The sequence below is a fragment of the Oxyura jamaicensis genome, chromosome 4 (assembly GCF_011077185.1).
Source record: "Oxyura jamaicensis isolate SHBP4307 breed ruddy duck chromosome 4, BPBGC_Ojam_1.0, whole genome shotgun sequence".
Lineage (NCBI taxonomy): Eukaryota > Metazoa > Chordata > Aves > Anseriformes > Anatidae > Oxyura > Oxyura jamaicensis.
The window spans coordinates 52,637,469-52,652,358 of record NC_048896.1 but is presented as its reverse complement, the minus strand read 5'-3'; the positions used below and the strand labels follow the sequence as shown (position 1 = coordinate 52,652,358).

Below are 14,890 nucleotides of genomic sequence, written 5' to 3'. Positions count from 1 at the left end.
AAAATTGTTAAGTAGCAAGCTTGAAATTGAGCTGTGTTACTTAAAATTGGTAATTAGAAAGAAAAAACAACAAATGGAAACCACTACTAATAAAGCACTGTTTAGACATTACCTTACTTATGTCTGATGCCTTTAAGCATACACTAATGGTTATTTTGGATTTTATGTGGTACCTGTCAGACTTGTGATTATGGATCTCACAAACAAATAAGCAAACAGTTAAGATGCACTGACACAGCAAAAGATAAGTACAAAAGGAATGCCTGTTGCCGCCAATCCAGCAGAACACAGAGCACAGAAACAGCATATAACACTCCTCTCCTTTCTTCTAATTACTCCATTGTATTCATGTCTATTCTGCTTCAGTTCAACCATTGAACTAGCAGGGCAATACTGTAAAACATAAGTGGTTACAGGAATTCAGTCTTCGTCTCCTTCTGGCAGAGATTTTTTTATTTATTTATTACCTTTAAGGTTTGCAGAACCTACAAACACTAAACAACAAGACTTATGGATCATGTTCCATTAAGCCTTCCAGGGTCAAGAAGAGTAGATTAATTAAACTCAGTGATAATCTCTAGTGAATATAATCAGCTGTAACAATACTTACCCAAGGGGATAAAAAGTTTTTAAAACAAAGGAAAGTTGATCATTAGCAGGAAGTGAGAAATAAGGAGATGTATTAAATACATAAAAGCAACAAAAAAGCTGATACCTCACACAGTTCGGACTGTAAAAGAATGAGCAGAGAACACTCATAACCGTATGACATTCCTGAATATTTTTCAAAGTATGTTGAATATATAAATGAAACAACAGATTATAAAACGTGGAAGAATCTTGACATGATACTGCTAAGCAAATATAAAGTAATAAACTTAATTTGCATCAGAAAAACTAGAACAGGAAATTATTATATGAAATACCTACAGCTATAAGTCTATTTCATATCTATATTCAACAGATTTTAAAGGCCAAGACTTATTTTTGTTGAATTCAATTCCCCCTTTTTTAAGGGTAAACAGAACAGTTAAATTAAATATATGTAATTCATAGAATCAAAGAATCACAATTATTTAATTACTTCTATACACTCTTTTGTTTCCATATACACTTTCTATTTAATCATTTAAAACGTCAAGAAAAATACTTTGCAATTCCTAGAAAAACTGAAGAGCCTCTTAAGTACTAACATAAGAATGAACCATAGCAGTTTTCTCCTTATTAGCTGAATACATAACTTGTACATTTGTAACACTCATTTTAAGCAGTAAAATATCATGATCAAGTCTAATTTTTCCAAAGAAATTTGGTAATCTCTTCAGTTTGTGGCATAATTTGTAAAAAATATCCAAAAAAGTTAATGAAAATAACATTATTTCATTTCATCAGAAAAGTTTATAGGAGGTTCTAAAATGAAATTTCTGTTTTAAGCTTGTTCAGAAACAGAAATATTATGTCTCTGATAGCTCTTAGACATACTGTTTGTGTTGTACTTTGATTTAAATGTGTTATATAACAAAAAAGATGTGTCAGCATTCCTTTTTCTCCCATTGCTTAGTAAAGCAGTGCATAAGAGAAACCACAAGTTTTCATTCCTTCTTTCATAACCAAGCAATACTTTATTCCCACAGTTCCCAGAGCACAGGGAAGATGTTATAATGTTCAAACACTAAGTGAATTCTCATTCCACTATTTTTTGACTCACGAAGAAAGAAATCCAAAGAATTCCCACCTCAGGAATATAAGAAATTTAATTTTCCAGTTTGGGACTTGTCAACACACTGTAGCAACACAAAACTAGTTAATCCTAGAAAAAAAAAATCTTCCATGCTCAGCACTGAAGAGTTTTCAGTTTTTACAGTAGTTTAAAAAATGTGTTTAGAAATTGAAGAAAAAAATTCTTTCTTCTACCAAAAGATGGTGGTATAACGCCTGACCTACCCAATGCAAAAGGTAGCATTTAGTTAAAAATATAATTTTGAGATAGAATTAAGCCCGTACATAAAACAAATGTGTAAAGCCGTATTTTTTGCAAAGGTACATCGAACTTCCATAAATTGCAAAAATGAAATGTGGCAATACAAAGGACTGTAGCTTTTGGTTACATTACTACAGGTAGCCTACAACATGCACTATCCATTATCTCCATAAGTTCTGTAAAGATTAATTGCTGATAACCCACCCTGCTAGACAGAATAGCAATTGAAAGCATTCCAAACTATTTTTTCCATTAAACAAGGTCATTGCCATTAAGTGTGCTGAATAAGGCTTTGTATAAAACAACATTGCACGAGTCACAAAAAGGTTATTTGATGCATGAGCTCTGTAACAAAACAGCCTTTATTTAAAAACAATGAAAAATTATACGGAGAATAGAGATCCAGTCAAGGGATAAAACTTTCTTTCCCACAGTTAACTATCATCTACAGAAATTAGGAAGACACCAACTACCTTTTCATAATTCTTTCAAGGGCTCTAAAACATTCTCTTTGACTTTGGGATTTTCTGCCACAACTGATTTGCAATACTTCCTAGCTACTTCCTCTGATACAAATTAGCATTAAATGTTAGTCAGTGTTTAGTTACACCAAAGGGGAAAAGGTACAGAATACACAAGACTGTCAATCAACTCAACCACTGAATTTTGTTTTCTGCCAAGTCACTAGCAGAACACTTGCCAAGCCTTGTATCTTACCTCTGCCAAGGCCAATACTTGTATTAACATTGAGATTCTTCTCTCAGTATGAGCCATAAAATAAAACATTCAGTTTATTACAGCTAAACCACGGCCTATAAATTGATACTGAATAAGAATTAAAACTATGAGGAAGTCTAACTCTTCCACATGAAAAAACATAACTGAACAGAAAAGGGCAACAAATTTTACAGCAGCTGGAAATGCTAGATTTAATTATTGAAAAGAAATCATGCAGAGAAGTTAGCTGCCTAGCATGATTTATAGCAAATGCAAAGGGAAAATCATGTGAAATTCTCAGTTAATCAACAGAAACGGCCAATAACAAGAATGCCAGCACTTTTTATTTCTAGGTATGATGAAAATCTGAAAAAGTGCAACTAAAAAGCCCAGAGAATGACTATGCCAGACAAAATTTTAAAATAGCACTTCGAGGAGGTAGGTTACTTTGTAAATTATGGAAGCAGTTAAATTTTACTGCAAGAAGTGACCAAAGATGATGTGAGGAACAGTAACCAAGGGAAGAATCCTTGTGTTTTAGACTATTTCCAGAGGATTGCATTGTGCTATTCAATGCTTCTCTATCCACACAATATGTAGCAATATGAATGGTTCAGTATAGTAACTCCCACCATCACCCCCGTTTTCCAATTTCTTCATGTCAATCTTTGAGGGGAAAAAAAAGACATTGTTGGAACTCATCAAAAATACACAACAACTGACCTGTGATATCACAGGTTTTGGTCAAAATTCACTAGTGCTATCCAATAGCAAATTAAACCTTTATCAGAAAGATGAAACTTTATGATGCTTGAATATGCCAGACCTAAAACACTTGCAAGTTTACATATTTGAAATTCTATAAATATGTATATTTGCACACAAATACATGAAGAAATATGTATAAGACAGGATGCATATCCAAGACAATGGGCACTCTGATCATAAATTATAAAATAAACTCAATTACAGCACAAAATTCCCTCCCCCCTCCTCACACCAAATCCAATTATTCTCGTAGGCCCAACTCTGCAGCAGTCTGCACACATAATCTAAGACAGTGCAAATCACCAGATTTTTCAAGGTCATTTATAGAAAGCATGCTAGGTGGTAACATGAAATTCGCTGTTAGAATTCAGGCATAAACAGGTTGAAACAGGTCATAAAAGACCTCTTCAGGTCTTTCAGCTCTACCAAAACTCAGGATGAGACCCGTGCATAGAAATGACAGACACTGGGCAAAATTTAAGGTTTTAAGTGTTACAAGGTTATAAGTTTCATTAGGAATGCTTACATTTCCACAGTCACTGTAAAAATTAGTGCTTCACTGCCATCTCACTAGAGAAATGCGTGTAATATTGCTTCATCAAGCTTGTCTGAGGTTTAATCATACTGTAAAACTGTAAGTATCTCAGCTCCTTCTGTAGCCTCCCCACATGTCTATATTCGTAGATGTAACTACCTATAGAGGTAACAGTGAAAACGTAGGTGAGGGATCAGGGGAAAAAAGGACGTAAGACAGACTGTATTCAACCATAGAAGACCTATCCTTCATGTCCAAAATACTGTCTATTTTGTATTTTTTTGCAACAGCTTTTAAGTTTCAAGCTTAGAAAAAAAGATAGTATAACTTATTTGCTCATAATTCCCTATGGTACTTATATTATCTTCTATTAAAAAAGGCATGACCAGGAACTCAGGACAAGGACTTCTTTGTCTTCGTGCAGACTGCTGAGTCATGAGGTGAAGCCCACCAAAAAGGGCAAGAGACTGCATCTTCCTAGGGAGAAGCCAATCATCCCCTGTTTGAAGAAGTTTCTGGCATGGAGGACTGCAGAGGCAAAGGAGACATGTAGATCAAGGGAGTCCACAATGCTAACAGAGAGACTCCTGACAGAAGGAACACAAAAACACCCAAGATGGCAGACGCCTTCCCACCAGAAACAGATGTGCAGATTTTGCTGCTGCTCAAGACACTTCAAGTTCCTTAAAAAGAAAGATTTGCCTTGAAGAGACATAGGGAGTAAAGATTTCTTTTCAAATCTTTTCAAAGTTTAAATCTATCTGCTTCAGGCACTCAGAGTTTCCTCTCTACCTAAAGTGACAGCAGAAACTGGATCAGTATGAAAAAAAAAAAAAAAAAAAAAAAAAAACTCACTCTTCTGGTACCCTACTTTATAGAAAGGGCACAGACATTTTTCTGTCAACATTCTGGTCCCCCCCCATGGGATCACAGTGAAGTAAGGCCCCATCAGATCTCATGTGGCAAAGTGAACATGCCCCATTTGCTGCTGCTTCTCTCCTCCTGGCTCTGAAAGAATTGAATGCATTTTTGCCAAGAAAACATCCCCTCTCAGCCCTGTGCAACTTCTAAAATGGCACATAACATACTTTGTTGCATCACATTTCCAAAGTGGACTCATTCATCTAAGGACTGCCTCTCCCTTGAGGAAGAACTTCTTATTTTCCTAGTTTGTTCCTTCCTTCTACAAGGATCATCCTTACCCCATTTATAGCAAATATCATATAATTTATAACCATAATTATATATAACAATATACAACTACACAACTTTGCTATGAAGCTTGTCTGAACTTCCATTTTCTTTCTTCTCCCTCTGGAGGCTCCAAATACCAGACTTCAAAGGTTTGAATGGTGACAAGATATTTTGCCTTTCATTTTAAAACTGCCATTGCTTTTCAAAAAAGAAGGAAAAAAAGAGTGAAAAGAATGTTCTCCAGGAAATTCTGTAAGACTACACTGCTCTATCACCATGGTGCAATCCTATCCAAAATCCAATATTCATATTGCAAGGCTCATCTTCGTCACGACTTTTAAATAATAACTGAGTAAAAATCAAAAATGGTAAGACTTTTTGCCACATTTCTCAGCTGTCTCTGGATCTTTATCCCTCAATGCACCAGCCTCATCTCTTTTATCCCCTAGCACAGGTGGCAAAGCTTTCTTCTGATCTGAACCACCGATGCTTGTCTGAAGCAATTTTTAAACAAGTTGCAGCTTTCCAACTAGTAATTACCAAAATCAGTAAGTATTTTAAAATGCAATTAAAAATACATATGTATACACCATTTTTCAGGGCTAAGTGCTATAGGATCATATTATTTCCCCCCAAAATGCTTCAACTTTTTGTTGTACAAAGGATCCGTTCATTTTCTTCAACTGTAACAGCAGGGAAATTCCCCGCCTTAGGATGACAATGGTACAAAACATTTACATTAAATTTAAAATGTAATTGGAAAAATTTACAGCAGTAAAATCACAATGCTATTTATTAAAGACATGACCTCTGGTTAAGGAAGTCCCTGACCCACAGATCTCAATATGATAAGAGTATTTACAAAAGTGCGACCTATCTGCTTCCTTGTATAATTGCTCCTTTCTAGTTATATGCCATGGCAGATAGGATATTGCTTTTAATGGACCAAGTACAGTCTCTCTCATGACCAGAGGAACACCACCTCCATTCCAATAGGAATTCATTTCTCAAGAGCAGATGGAAGATGCAGCAAATCAAGGAAGTGGGTGCAGGCAAAAGACCAAAACACACCAGTCATGCTAGTCAAAACAGTCTTTTGCTTATGGCTCACAGTCTGCTACTCTGCATCCTCACGTCCTCAAATAGAAGATATGAACCAGATCAAAGGCTGTATAAATTGTTTTGAAAGCCCCTTTTCACTTATTTGCTAGTCCTTCCTTTCACATGCCTGTAAGTCTGTCATGACATGAGTGTTTGGACCAAAATACAGGCATCAACGTTCACACAAGAGGAACATACCTACCAATTACTTTACAAGGCATGTCTGCAGCCCAGCACAGACCTGTTCCCATTAAGGGATGGAACAGCTCCAATCAAGTCACCTGACAGTGCCTATTTCTGGGCATGACAGAAGAAAGGAAGGCTATTTCTATAGCCCTGAGCACCATTTTAAAAGGCTAGAAGGAATAGCATGACTAGAAAATGCCACTGTTACAAGCACCCAAGCACAGTAGACAGGAAGCATACAAAACAGACCAATCCACAGATACAACACGATATAAAAGAATTTCTCATTGCTGATGTGATACCTGCAAATTCTACAGAATGAAACTACCTGTTTTCCCTTACACACACAAAGAAAAACAAACTACACACCACCTTAATTCTGAGTGAAGCCTGCCACAGACTTTAGTGGAATGCTAACTTCACCAGATTCCGTATTGAAGCATTTAGTAGAATCAAACAGTTGCATATCTTGATTTTTATACATCTGCAGAAGTGATGTTAGACCTACTTTTTTCCAACACAGTAACAAAACCAAGTTCAGTAAACAGACTGCTACTATTTTAGTACACTAGAGCTATTTTAGTACACTAGTTTAAGTTCAACCTGATGAGCTAAACCCCTTGAGCCATCATATTGAGATACCACAGATTCAAAACAGCACCAGCTTGAAAATTATCAGCCAAGTCTTATCCTAGAGAATTAAATCACAGCTAAACTCAGAGCTATATTAAAAATGTAAGTGGATGCTCAGTGTAAATTTCTTCCAGATATTATGAAAAGGTGTTCCAAGGCTGAAATAAGGCTAATAGAGAAGTTGTCACTGAAATGCTGTACTGGTTGATAGCTCATATTTACATACCCACACCTTTGTGTATAGTTTGCATCTGAAGAAAAAAATGAGCTGTTCATGTAATCAATGATGCCATGTCATGCATGGAGCTTCTGCATAAATCCAGAGCAAAAGATGTCAAGCATGTCCCACTCCAATGATTATCAGGCAAGGAAGTAAAAAGACGCACTTTTCATCTCCACAGGACTGTCGCCAAACCCTTGATGTAATAAATGAAACATGCCTGCTATTTCACCATTGCAAAATGGTACTGTAGATATCTTACAACATCTCTGTTTTCAGGAGGGGGTAACTAGGTCTAGATGAAGTGCAGATATGTTATTAAACAACGCACAGCTTGAATCCTGGGGCCAACACAGATGACCTTTAGAACATAAGCACTGTCTAAGACAAATATGCTTTCATCTTTGGGGAGTATTTTTTCAAGTAAAGATTTAAGAGAAAAACAGTTTAGGAATACGTTAAACATAAATGTGCCTTCAATCTCTTAATGCTTCATTTTAAAAACAAAACCACAAGTAGTATCACATGTCAGAAGAAAGACTAAGTACTTTTTAAGCAGAGTATTAGAGAATTCAGTGAGATTTAACTTCATTTTCATTAAAACAATCCCATAATTAAAGCAAACAGAAAGGAACTACATGAAATAGCTAAGATCCAAAATTGGAGGTATGGCTAAAGTGATTCAGAAAAAAGGCTTGTATTTTTATTACAAGTCTATAAAAGCAAAGACCTATATTTCACTTTAGAATCCCTAAAGTGGGATGAAAATACAAAAACATAACAAAACTATACTGAAGCATGTGAACCATAAGTAAAATGGTTTTAGGGATGGATTAAGTGAAATAGCAAACTATACAAAAGGTAATTTCTTGCTTTGCGCTTAGCAGGCTGTTACCATTTATCTTTAGGAAGGTCTGTCCCCCTCCAACCCCCCTTTCCTTTCCAGAGTTGTATCTTGACTGTGATTCTAAGCAGCTTTACAACATACAGTGCTATTTTCTTCAAGGAAAAGAGGAGCATTGGTATGATAATTCCTTCCTCCACAAACTATGACTGCAGATTCTGAGTTGTTTTGCACAGCCTGTTTCTCCATCACAGTTAGTGGCAAACCATTAAAACTCCCTAGGACTGCTAAGTACTTCTTTAGGATAGAGTCTCTCACGCCTGAAAAGCCTATATCACACATTGGAATCCTCAGACATAGGAGGTTTGTTACAGTGTTCTGGTTTTGGTGGTTGTGTTCTATTTTGTGTTTTTTTTTTTTGTTTGTTTGTTTTGTTTTGTTTTTAAGATTTTATTTCTTACCTCAAATTCAGCATGCCGGTTAATATCCTCTGCTCTCTGTCTGTTCAAGATAAATTCTGCTTCATTAGCCACTCTGACCAAATGGTCCTTCATAGTTTGACTCAGCAACCTGTGGACAGAAAATATTCAAGAACAACCTTAAGAGAGTTAAGTCCTAAAATAAAAATATGTCAATATGGTACGTATATAAATATTTTGAGCTCTGTTCCACAATATTGACTTCACTGTGTTAAGAAGATGTTATAAATAAGTTTAAAGGGTAATTTTCTGGGAACTTGCAAAACTGTATTTCAATCATAAACCAAGCTAAGAATTAAACAAAATGCAAACACACTAAACAGTCACTTGTTTTACTTGAAATATAGTTATCTAAGAAAATCTTTCACATACAACACATGCTAAAGAACAGTAAGAAGTTTACGCATGTGAACATTGAGAGTGAAAGCCCTAATGTAACCAATGTAAAGTCCAATTAAAAAAATGTGAATTACACTGAAGTATGGTTTTCTTCGAATGCAAAACTGAAATTGTATGTTAAATATACATTTAAGTAATATCTTCAGGATTATAAAACATGCTCAGTCTCACAAATAAAATGCTGATATACATTGTTTCAGGTTACGGACAGAACAAAGCTGCAATTCAATCTGAGACTTCTGAGGCCTTCATAATCTTTGAGTTTACGAATGGCAGCAGAGCTGACAGACTGAATTACAGCCCAATTATTCAGTGAGTTCATATTTTTACTAAAAAATATTTCTTTTTTAATTAGTTACATTGGGATTCATAAAGTTAAAACCCAGGAGCTACACTGTTGTAGAAGGTGCTTTTTTCCATAGGATCCAAAGATCAGACAAAACCATTACTACTAGTTAGTTTTCTCAAAATACCTAGTATTCTAACTTGTTTTTAAAAGGCCTTCAGTTGTTAATGTAGAAAAGAGTAGCAAAAGATAAAATCGCTTGCTTGCCTTGCTAGAAACTAAAACACATTTCAATAAGTTCCCAGGGTCTATCGAGACCTGTTCTTTAGAAAGGCAGTCTTCCTTATACAAGATGCCTTCTAATGCATACAATGTCAATTTTATTACCTAGAACTTACTTATGTGGAGCTAAGGCTCCACCTGTCTCTATATGTATGTTTGACAGTATGATCGTTAATGCTCTGCTGTCCCTTTTCCTACCCTATTCATAATTCTGCACGTGCAGTAGGCTTGCAAGTCACAAGCAAGCAATAAGAAGAAATCCAGAGTCAGAAAAACATCTGACAATGAAAACCTTCTTTGCTCCTTGCTTCTCACACCACAGGGCCAAGAAAACTGCAGCATAAGAGCTAAAGGAGGCAGACCGTGCGATCACGAACCAGTTAAGTCACTGGATCACTGCCTCCACTTACATGAGTTCATGAAAAAATAAGGACAATTCATGATTTGAGGTATGGCCATATTCTGTTTGAGGAGGCTTGTACAGAAGCACCTGTTTTAGAACTATTTTTTTCTCTTTTTATTTTTTTAATAATCACTTTTTATTTTTTAATAGTCGTTTTTGGAATGGAAGGAGCTATTGATCAACTAACCTACAATCGTTTTACAAAATACCAGTCATCCTCCAAAAAGCCCACCATAATCTGTTCAAGAAAGCATGCTCTGTAATAATTACCTTACCTACTATCTGATAGATTTTCCTTTTTATCTGCTCCATGTAAGCAGCCCAGCACATGACTGTACAGTGGCACTTATTGTACATTTGAAAGGATGATGCACTTGTTCCAAAGCAAAAAACTACATTCCCTCACAGAAGAGCAACATTATAAAAACAGACTAGAATTGTACCCAGTTTAAAAAAATAAAAAATAAAATAGCTTTTGTGCATCAGAAGAAGCCTGGTCTCCCATGATCAGTCATCACCTTTATCACCTTACAAATCCTACACTATTTCCCTATTTCTCTATGATATTCCATACTGGGCTAGCACAGCTAGATAAAACTTGCATGTGATTTTGCAGATCATTCCTAGCTGAACTTCCCATTTCAGTTGCCAAAATTCTTAAGGTTAAAAACTACAGAAAAAAACAGCTTCATATTATTAGTTATCAACTTCCCTTATCACAAATTGCCCAATTCAGCAAGTAGAGGTCAAGAGGTGAAGGTAAAGGTTTTTTACTAATGCAAACGAAATATGTAAGACATAATCTGCTGGTTTATATCATATTGTACTGGGTCTGGCTGGGATGTTAACTTTCCCTGCAGCAGCCCATACAGTGCTGCGCTCTGCACTTGTAGCTAGAACAGCAGTGGTATCACACCAGTGTTGTGTCTGCTGCTGAGCAGTGCTGGCACAGCATCAGGACTCTCTCTGACCCTCCTAGGGGGTGGGCAAAAAGTGAGAAAGAAACATCAGCAGGGCAGCTGACCTAAACCAACCAAAGGGATATTCCATACCATCTGATGTCACACTCAGCAATAAAAGGTGGAAAAAGGAAGAAGAGGGGAGGGGTGGGCTCTCGTTGCGAAAACGTCTGTCCTCCTCCTGAACACCGGCTACGTGCGTTGAGGCCCTGCTTCAAGGACGTGGTCAAGCATCGCTCATTTGTGGGAAGTAGAGAGTAATTTCTTTCCTCTGCACTTCCACATAGCCTTTACTTGTTTCGTTTAGTTATTCCCTTTCCCCCTCCCTCTTCCCCTTTCCCTTTTTTTCCCTTTAGTTGAATTGTTTAATTAATAATAATATTTCCTTAATAATATATATATATATGTGTATTTTTTTTTTTCTCTTTAATTAAATCACCCTTATCTCAACCCGTGAGTTGTTCTTTCCTTTACCTCTTCCCCTCCTCATCTGAGGAGGGGGAGTGAGAGAGCGGTTGTGGTGTTCAACTGCCTAGCACGGTAAAACTACCACACATATGCAAGCGTGTTCATTATTTATATTAAAGAACTCAAAATTGCAATCTTACTTTTCAGTCACTTTTTCCAAATGCTGCATAGTCTTAGATTAAAGTTCTTCTAATATAGTTCATATAATTTTAGTAATAATTCAAGTTGTATCACTATCTAGGTCAGCTTAGATGTCCTTGAGAACAGCATCCACATACACAGCACACCCCATATTTCTATTTTGCATTTACCCCTTCAAAGGTCAAACTTAGCCAACGCAGTATGTACCTGTGCATAAGTATAATGGTGGCCTGATATAGCAGATGAGTCCATAGCCACCATTAAAAATGAAAGGCAAACACAAGCTTTCAGCATCTCTATAACAGAGCATGCCTCTGTGTAAAACAAAAGTTTTAATCATCCATTTCTAAACAGAAATTTTGAGAAACCTTGGCTGCTGCTGCTTTTCATTTGAGGCAAACAAAACATTGATCAGAAATTTGCTATGTGCAGCCCACTGCCTGCAACAGATACAACTTTTTCCAACTGAGTAGACCACTACTGAGGCAAGGACAAAAATATCACTCTTTCAAGAATATTATTTCAACTCCAAGCTACATAAAACATGTTTTGCATATATGTGAGTGGCTATAAACTATATTAGCTACATCAGGTAAATTTGTGAAACAAATGATTTCCTCTAAAGAAGAATCATTTAGAAAATTTTATCTTATTAACATATTAATTACATTTCGTGAATTCAAAAGTGTCATAATGATCCTTTCTGTTATCTACTCTGGCCTTCTACATGAAATTAATCATGCATGTTTTCCACTAAACAATTTCATTTCTATTTTATAAGATTTGAAGAGATTTTACACATCTTTCTCCTATAAATAAGCTTTCTAATGAGGTAACTGCTGTCAATATTAAAAAAATACTAATAACCCATTATTTCTTGTATGCTTCCCTCCTGTTTTTTCTTCCAAAAAACTAGATTATATCGGTTATCTTTCTGCTAAATAAAAAGTCTATCCAAAATTTCTCTTTATAAATACGTTTTTCATACCAAAAGAATATATTTTCATTTCTTTGATTAATCAAATCAATTGAATTTCCTGCCATCTCCAGCACTGTAAGCACACCCAAGCTGAAAATAAAACTGCAGTCTAGCCATTTCCTTCTTACTTAGGTTGCATAATCTCTGTATGCAGACCCATGGGCCATGTTTGCCTTCTTATACCACTATCTCACGTTTATTTTTATCTTTACATTTATATTTTTATTTTATTGTTATTAAACACTGAAATGCTGTTGAATGTGGTGATTTACACTCCCCCTTGTTAGACCGCCATTTGATTTGGCTTTATTTAATAGTAAAGTTATTGAATCGCCATTTTCCTGATCATTAATATGAGGTTTGTTTGGAGTGTTGATGGACATATATGTCCTGTAATATTTCCACCATAATACCTATGGATAATGACACTGAATACTAGGCCTACTCCTCTGCTTTCAGTGCACACCAGACTCCAGGTCTCAAGCAGACTCTTCTTCCTCTGCTTGAGCACTTGGTTTTCAAACTAAGCATTTAATCATGTGATGAACTTTGAGAAGATGAACAGCCTAGTAAAAACAAGCAATGGGGCAGATCCCATGCGAAAAGTTAAATATATACTTGCATACTTTGCTGGGTCAGGAATGAAGTGCTAACACCACTGAGAGATGGAGTTCCAGCCAAACAGATGAGATATTCTGATTTTTATTGTTACACTGGATGAGAAAACTATGAGACAAAGCAAGAAGTCTTTTTACTCTGACTTCTGGCTGCTGAGTGGTTAGATAGTCAAGTAAAAAAGTCAGCCTTCTTAGAACAAGCAAAAAGGAGACAGTGCAAGCAAAAAACAATGAACAGAAAAATGTGTGTAAGAAAACAAAGTGAGAGATGGTTAAATCCTGGGTTAGTATTGCTGTTGTCCAACAATTATCAATTTTATTCGCAATACAGCAAAGGCTTTATAGGTGACATTTACAACAGCTGTTTAGGCATAAGTCTCTCATAAAGTACTACAGGAATGGATTATGATTGTTCCAGATACTATCATAACAGAGAACTTGGAGATAACTGAGAAAGAAGGACAGCAGTAAGCTTTCCTACTTGCTCTCCTCATAAACCTAGCATATAAAAGATTCTTTCTTCAAAAGGAGATAAAATATACCTGGATACACAGCCTTTTATGGGATATGACTGCTCCATGTGTTAAATGTTGGAATTACTGCTGCAAGAAAGTCTTACAATTGCTTTGTTGAACACAGATACTTTACAGATAACCCTGTTCCGTCATCAAAAATTGCAGACAAGCCCGTAAGTTTAAACACATTTACCCCCCCTCAAAATATGAGAGAAAATAAACAGTGCAGAGACACCAGAAAAACTGTATTGGACATGCAATAGGATAAACATTAATAGCACTCAGAAAGGACAGCAAGGAAGGGACACATGAATCCCATTTTTTCTGTCTAGGATAGCCACTCAGAACACGTAAGAACCAAGTGAAAGTTCTTCTGAGGTTGTGTTCACATTCCGCTTGGTAGCACGACAGATGATTTCTAAAAATTTTAGATCAGAGTAATAGTACAATCCCCATATGCTCACAGAGTGCAGTATAAATACTTCCTTGTTACTGCTATATCAATTTATTTTTTAAAAGCAGATGTTACTAAAACACTCTACATAAAAAAACATTTAAGAATTCCCAGGCACTCAAAAGCGTTTTATGATTTTGCTTTTTTATAGAACAAATTAATGACATACTCCCCAAAGCAAAACCTACCTTTGTCACATATATGCACTCCACTATTACTAGCATCTCCAGTAATAAAAGCTTGCATTAATTTTTAATCATTAGAACTGTTTTCCCCAAAAAGCTTCTGCTTGCTCATTAAGTTGCAGCAAAGCTCATATGTTTCCAGTTACATAAAAAGATGCAATTTAAATCCATGCACAGATGATCAAACAAAACTCAGTAAAATAAAAAACTGCTTTAAGAATGGTTGTGTATGTCACAAAATGCCGTGGTGCGCACATGCACAAAATAGTCATGTAGCGTCAAGAGCCCCACCTCAAATCACTTATCCATCTCTGAAACACATCCAGGCTACAATTTCTAATTTTAAGCACATTTAAAATGTTGCTTAAAGTCTAGCTTAACAATCTTCTGTGGTTCAAATTCACACATGAAAAAAGCTGCTTCTGCTATGAAACCAAAACAACAGCATAAAAACTCTGAACATAAATCACTGAAAATCCCTTTCACAAAACGTTAACACTTAACCAGAAGGGGTTGCTAAAAACAAAAAGCAAGGAAATGTGGA

The 14,890-nt window shown here is 35.9% G+C and overlaps 1 protein-coding gene across 3 annotated transcripts in view; it reads right to left on the bottom strand.

Annotated features, from left to right (window-relative positions):
* The window catches only part of LRBA (LPS responsive beige-like anchor protein), a 395,253-nt gene that overhangs the window by 251,493 nt on the left and 128,870 nt on the right, over positions 1–14,890 (bottom strand). For all 3 annotated transcript variants that reach the window (XM_035325418.1, XM_035325421.1, XM_035325419.1), the window contains exon 35: positions 8,641–8,749. In XM_035325418.1, coding sequence (XP_035181309.1) covers positions 8,641–8,749 — 109 coding nt within the window. The remainder of the gene's footprint in view (positions 1–8,640; positions 8,750–14,890) is intronic.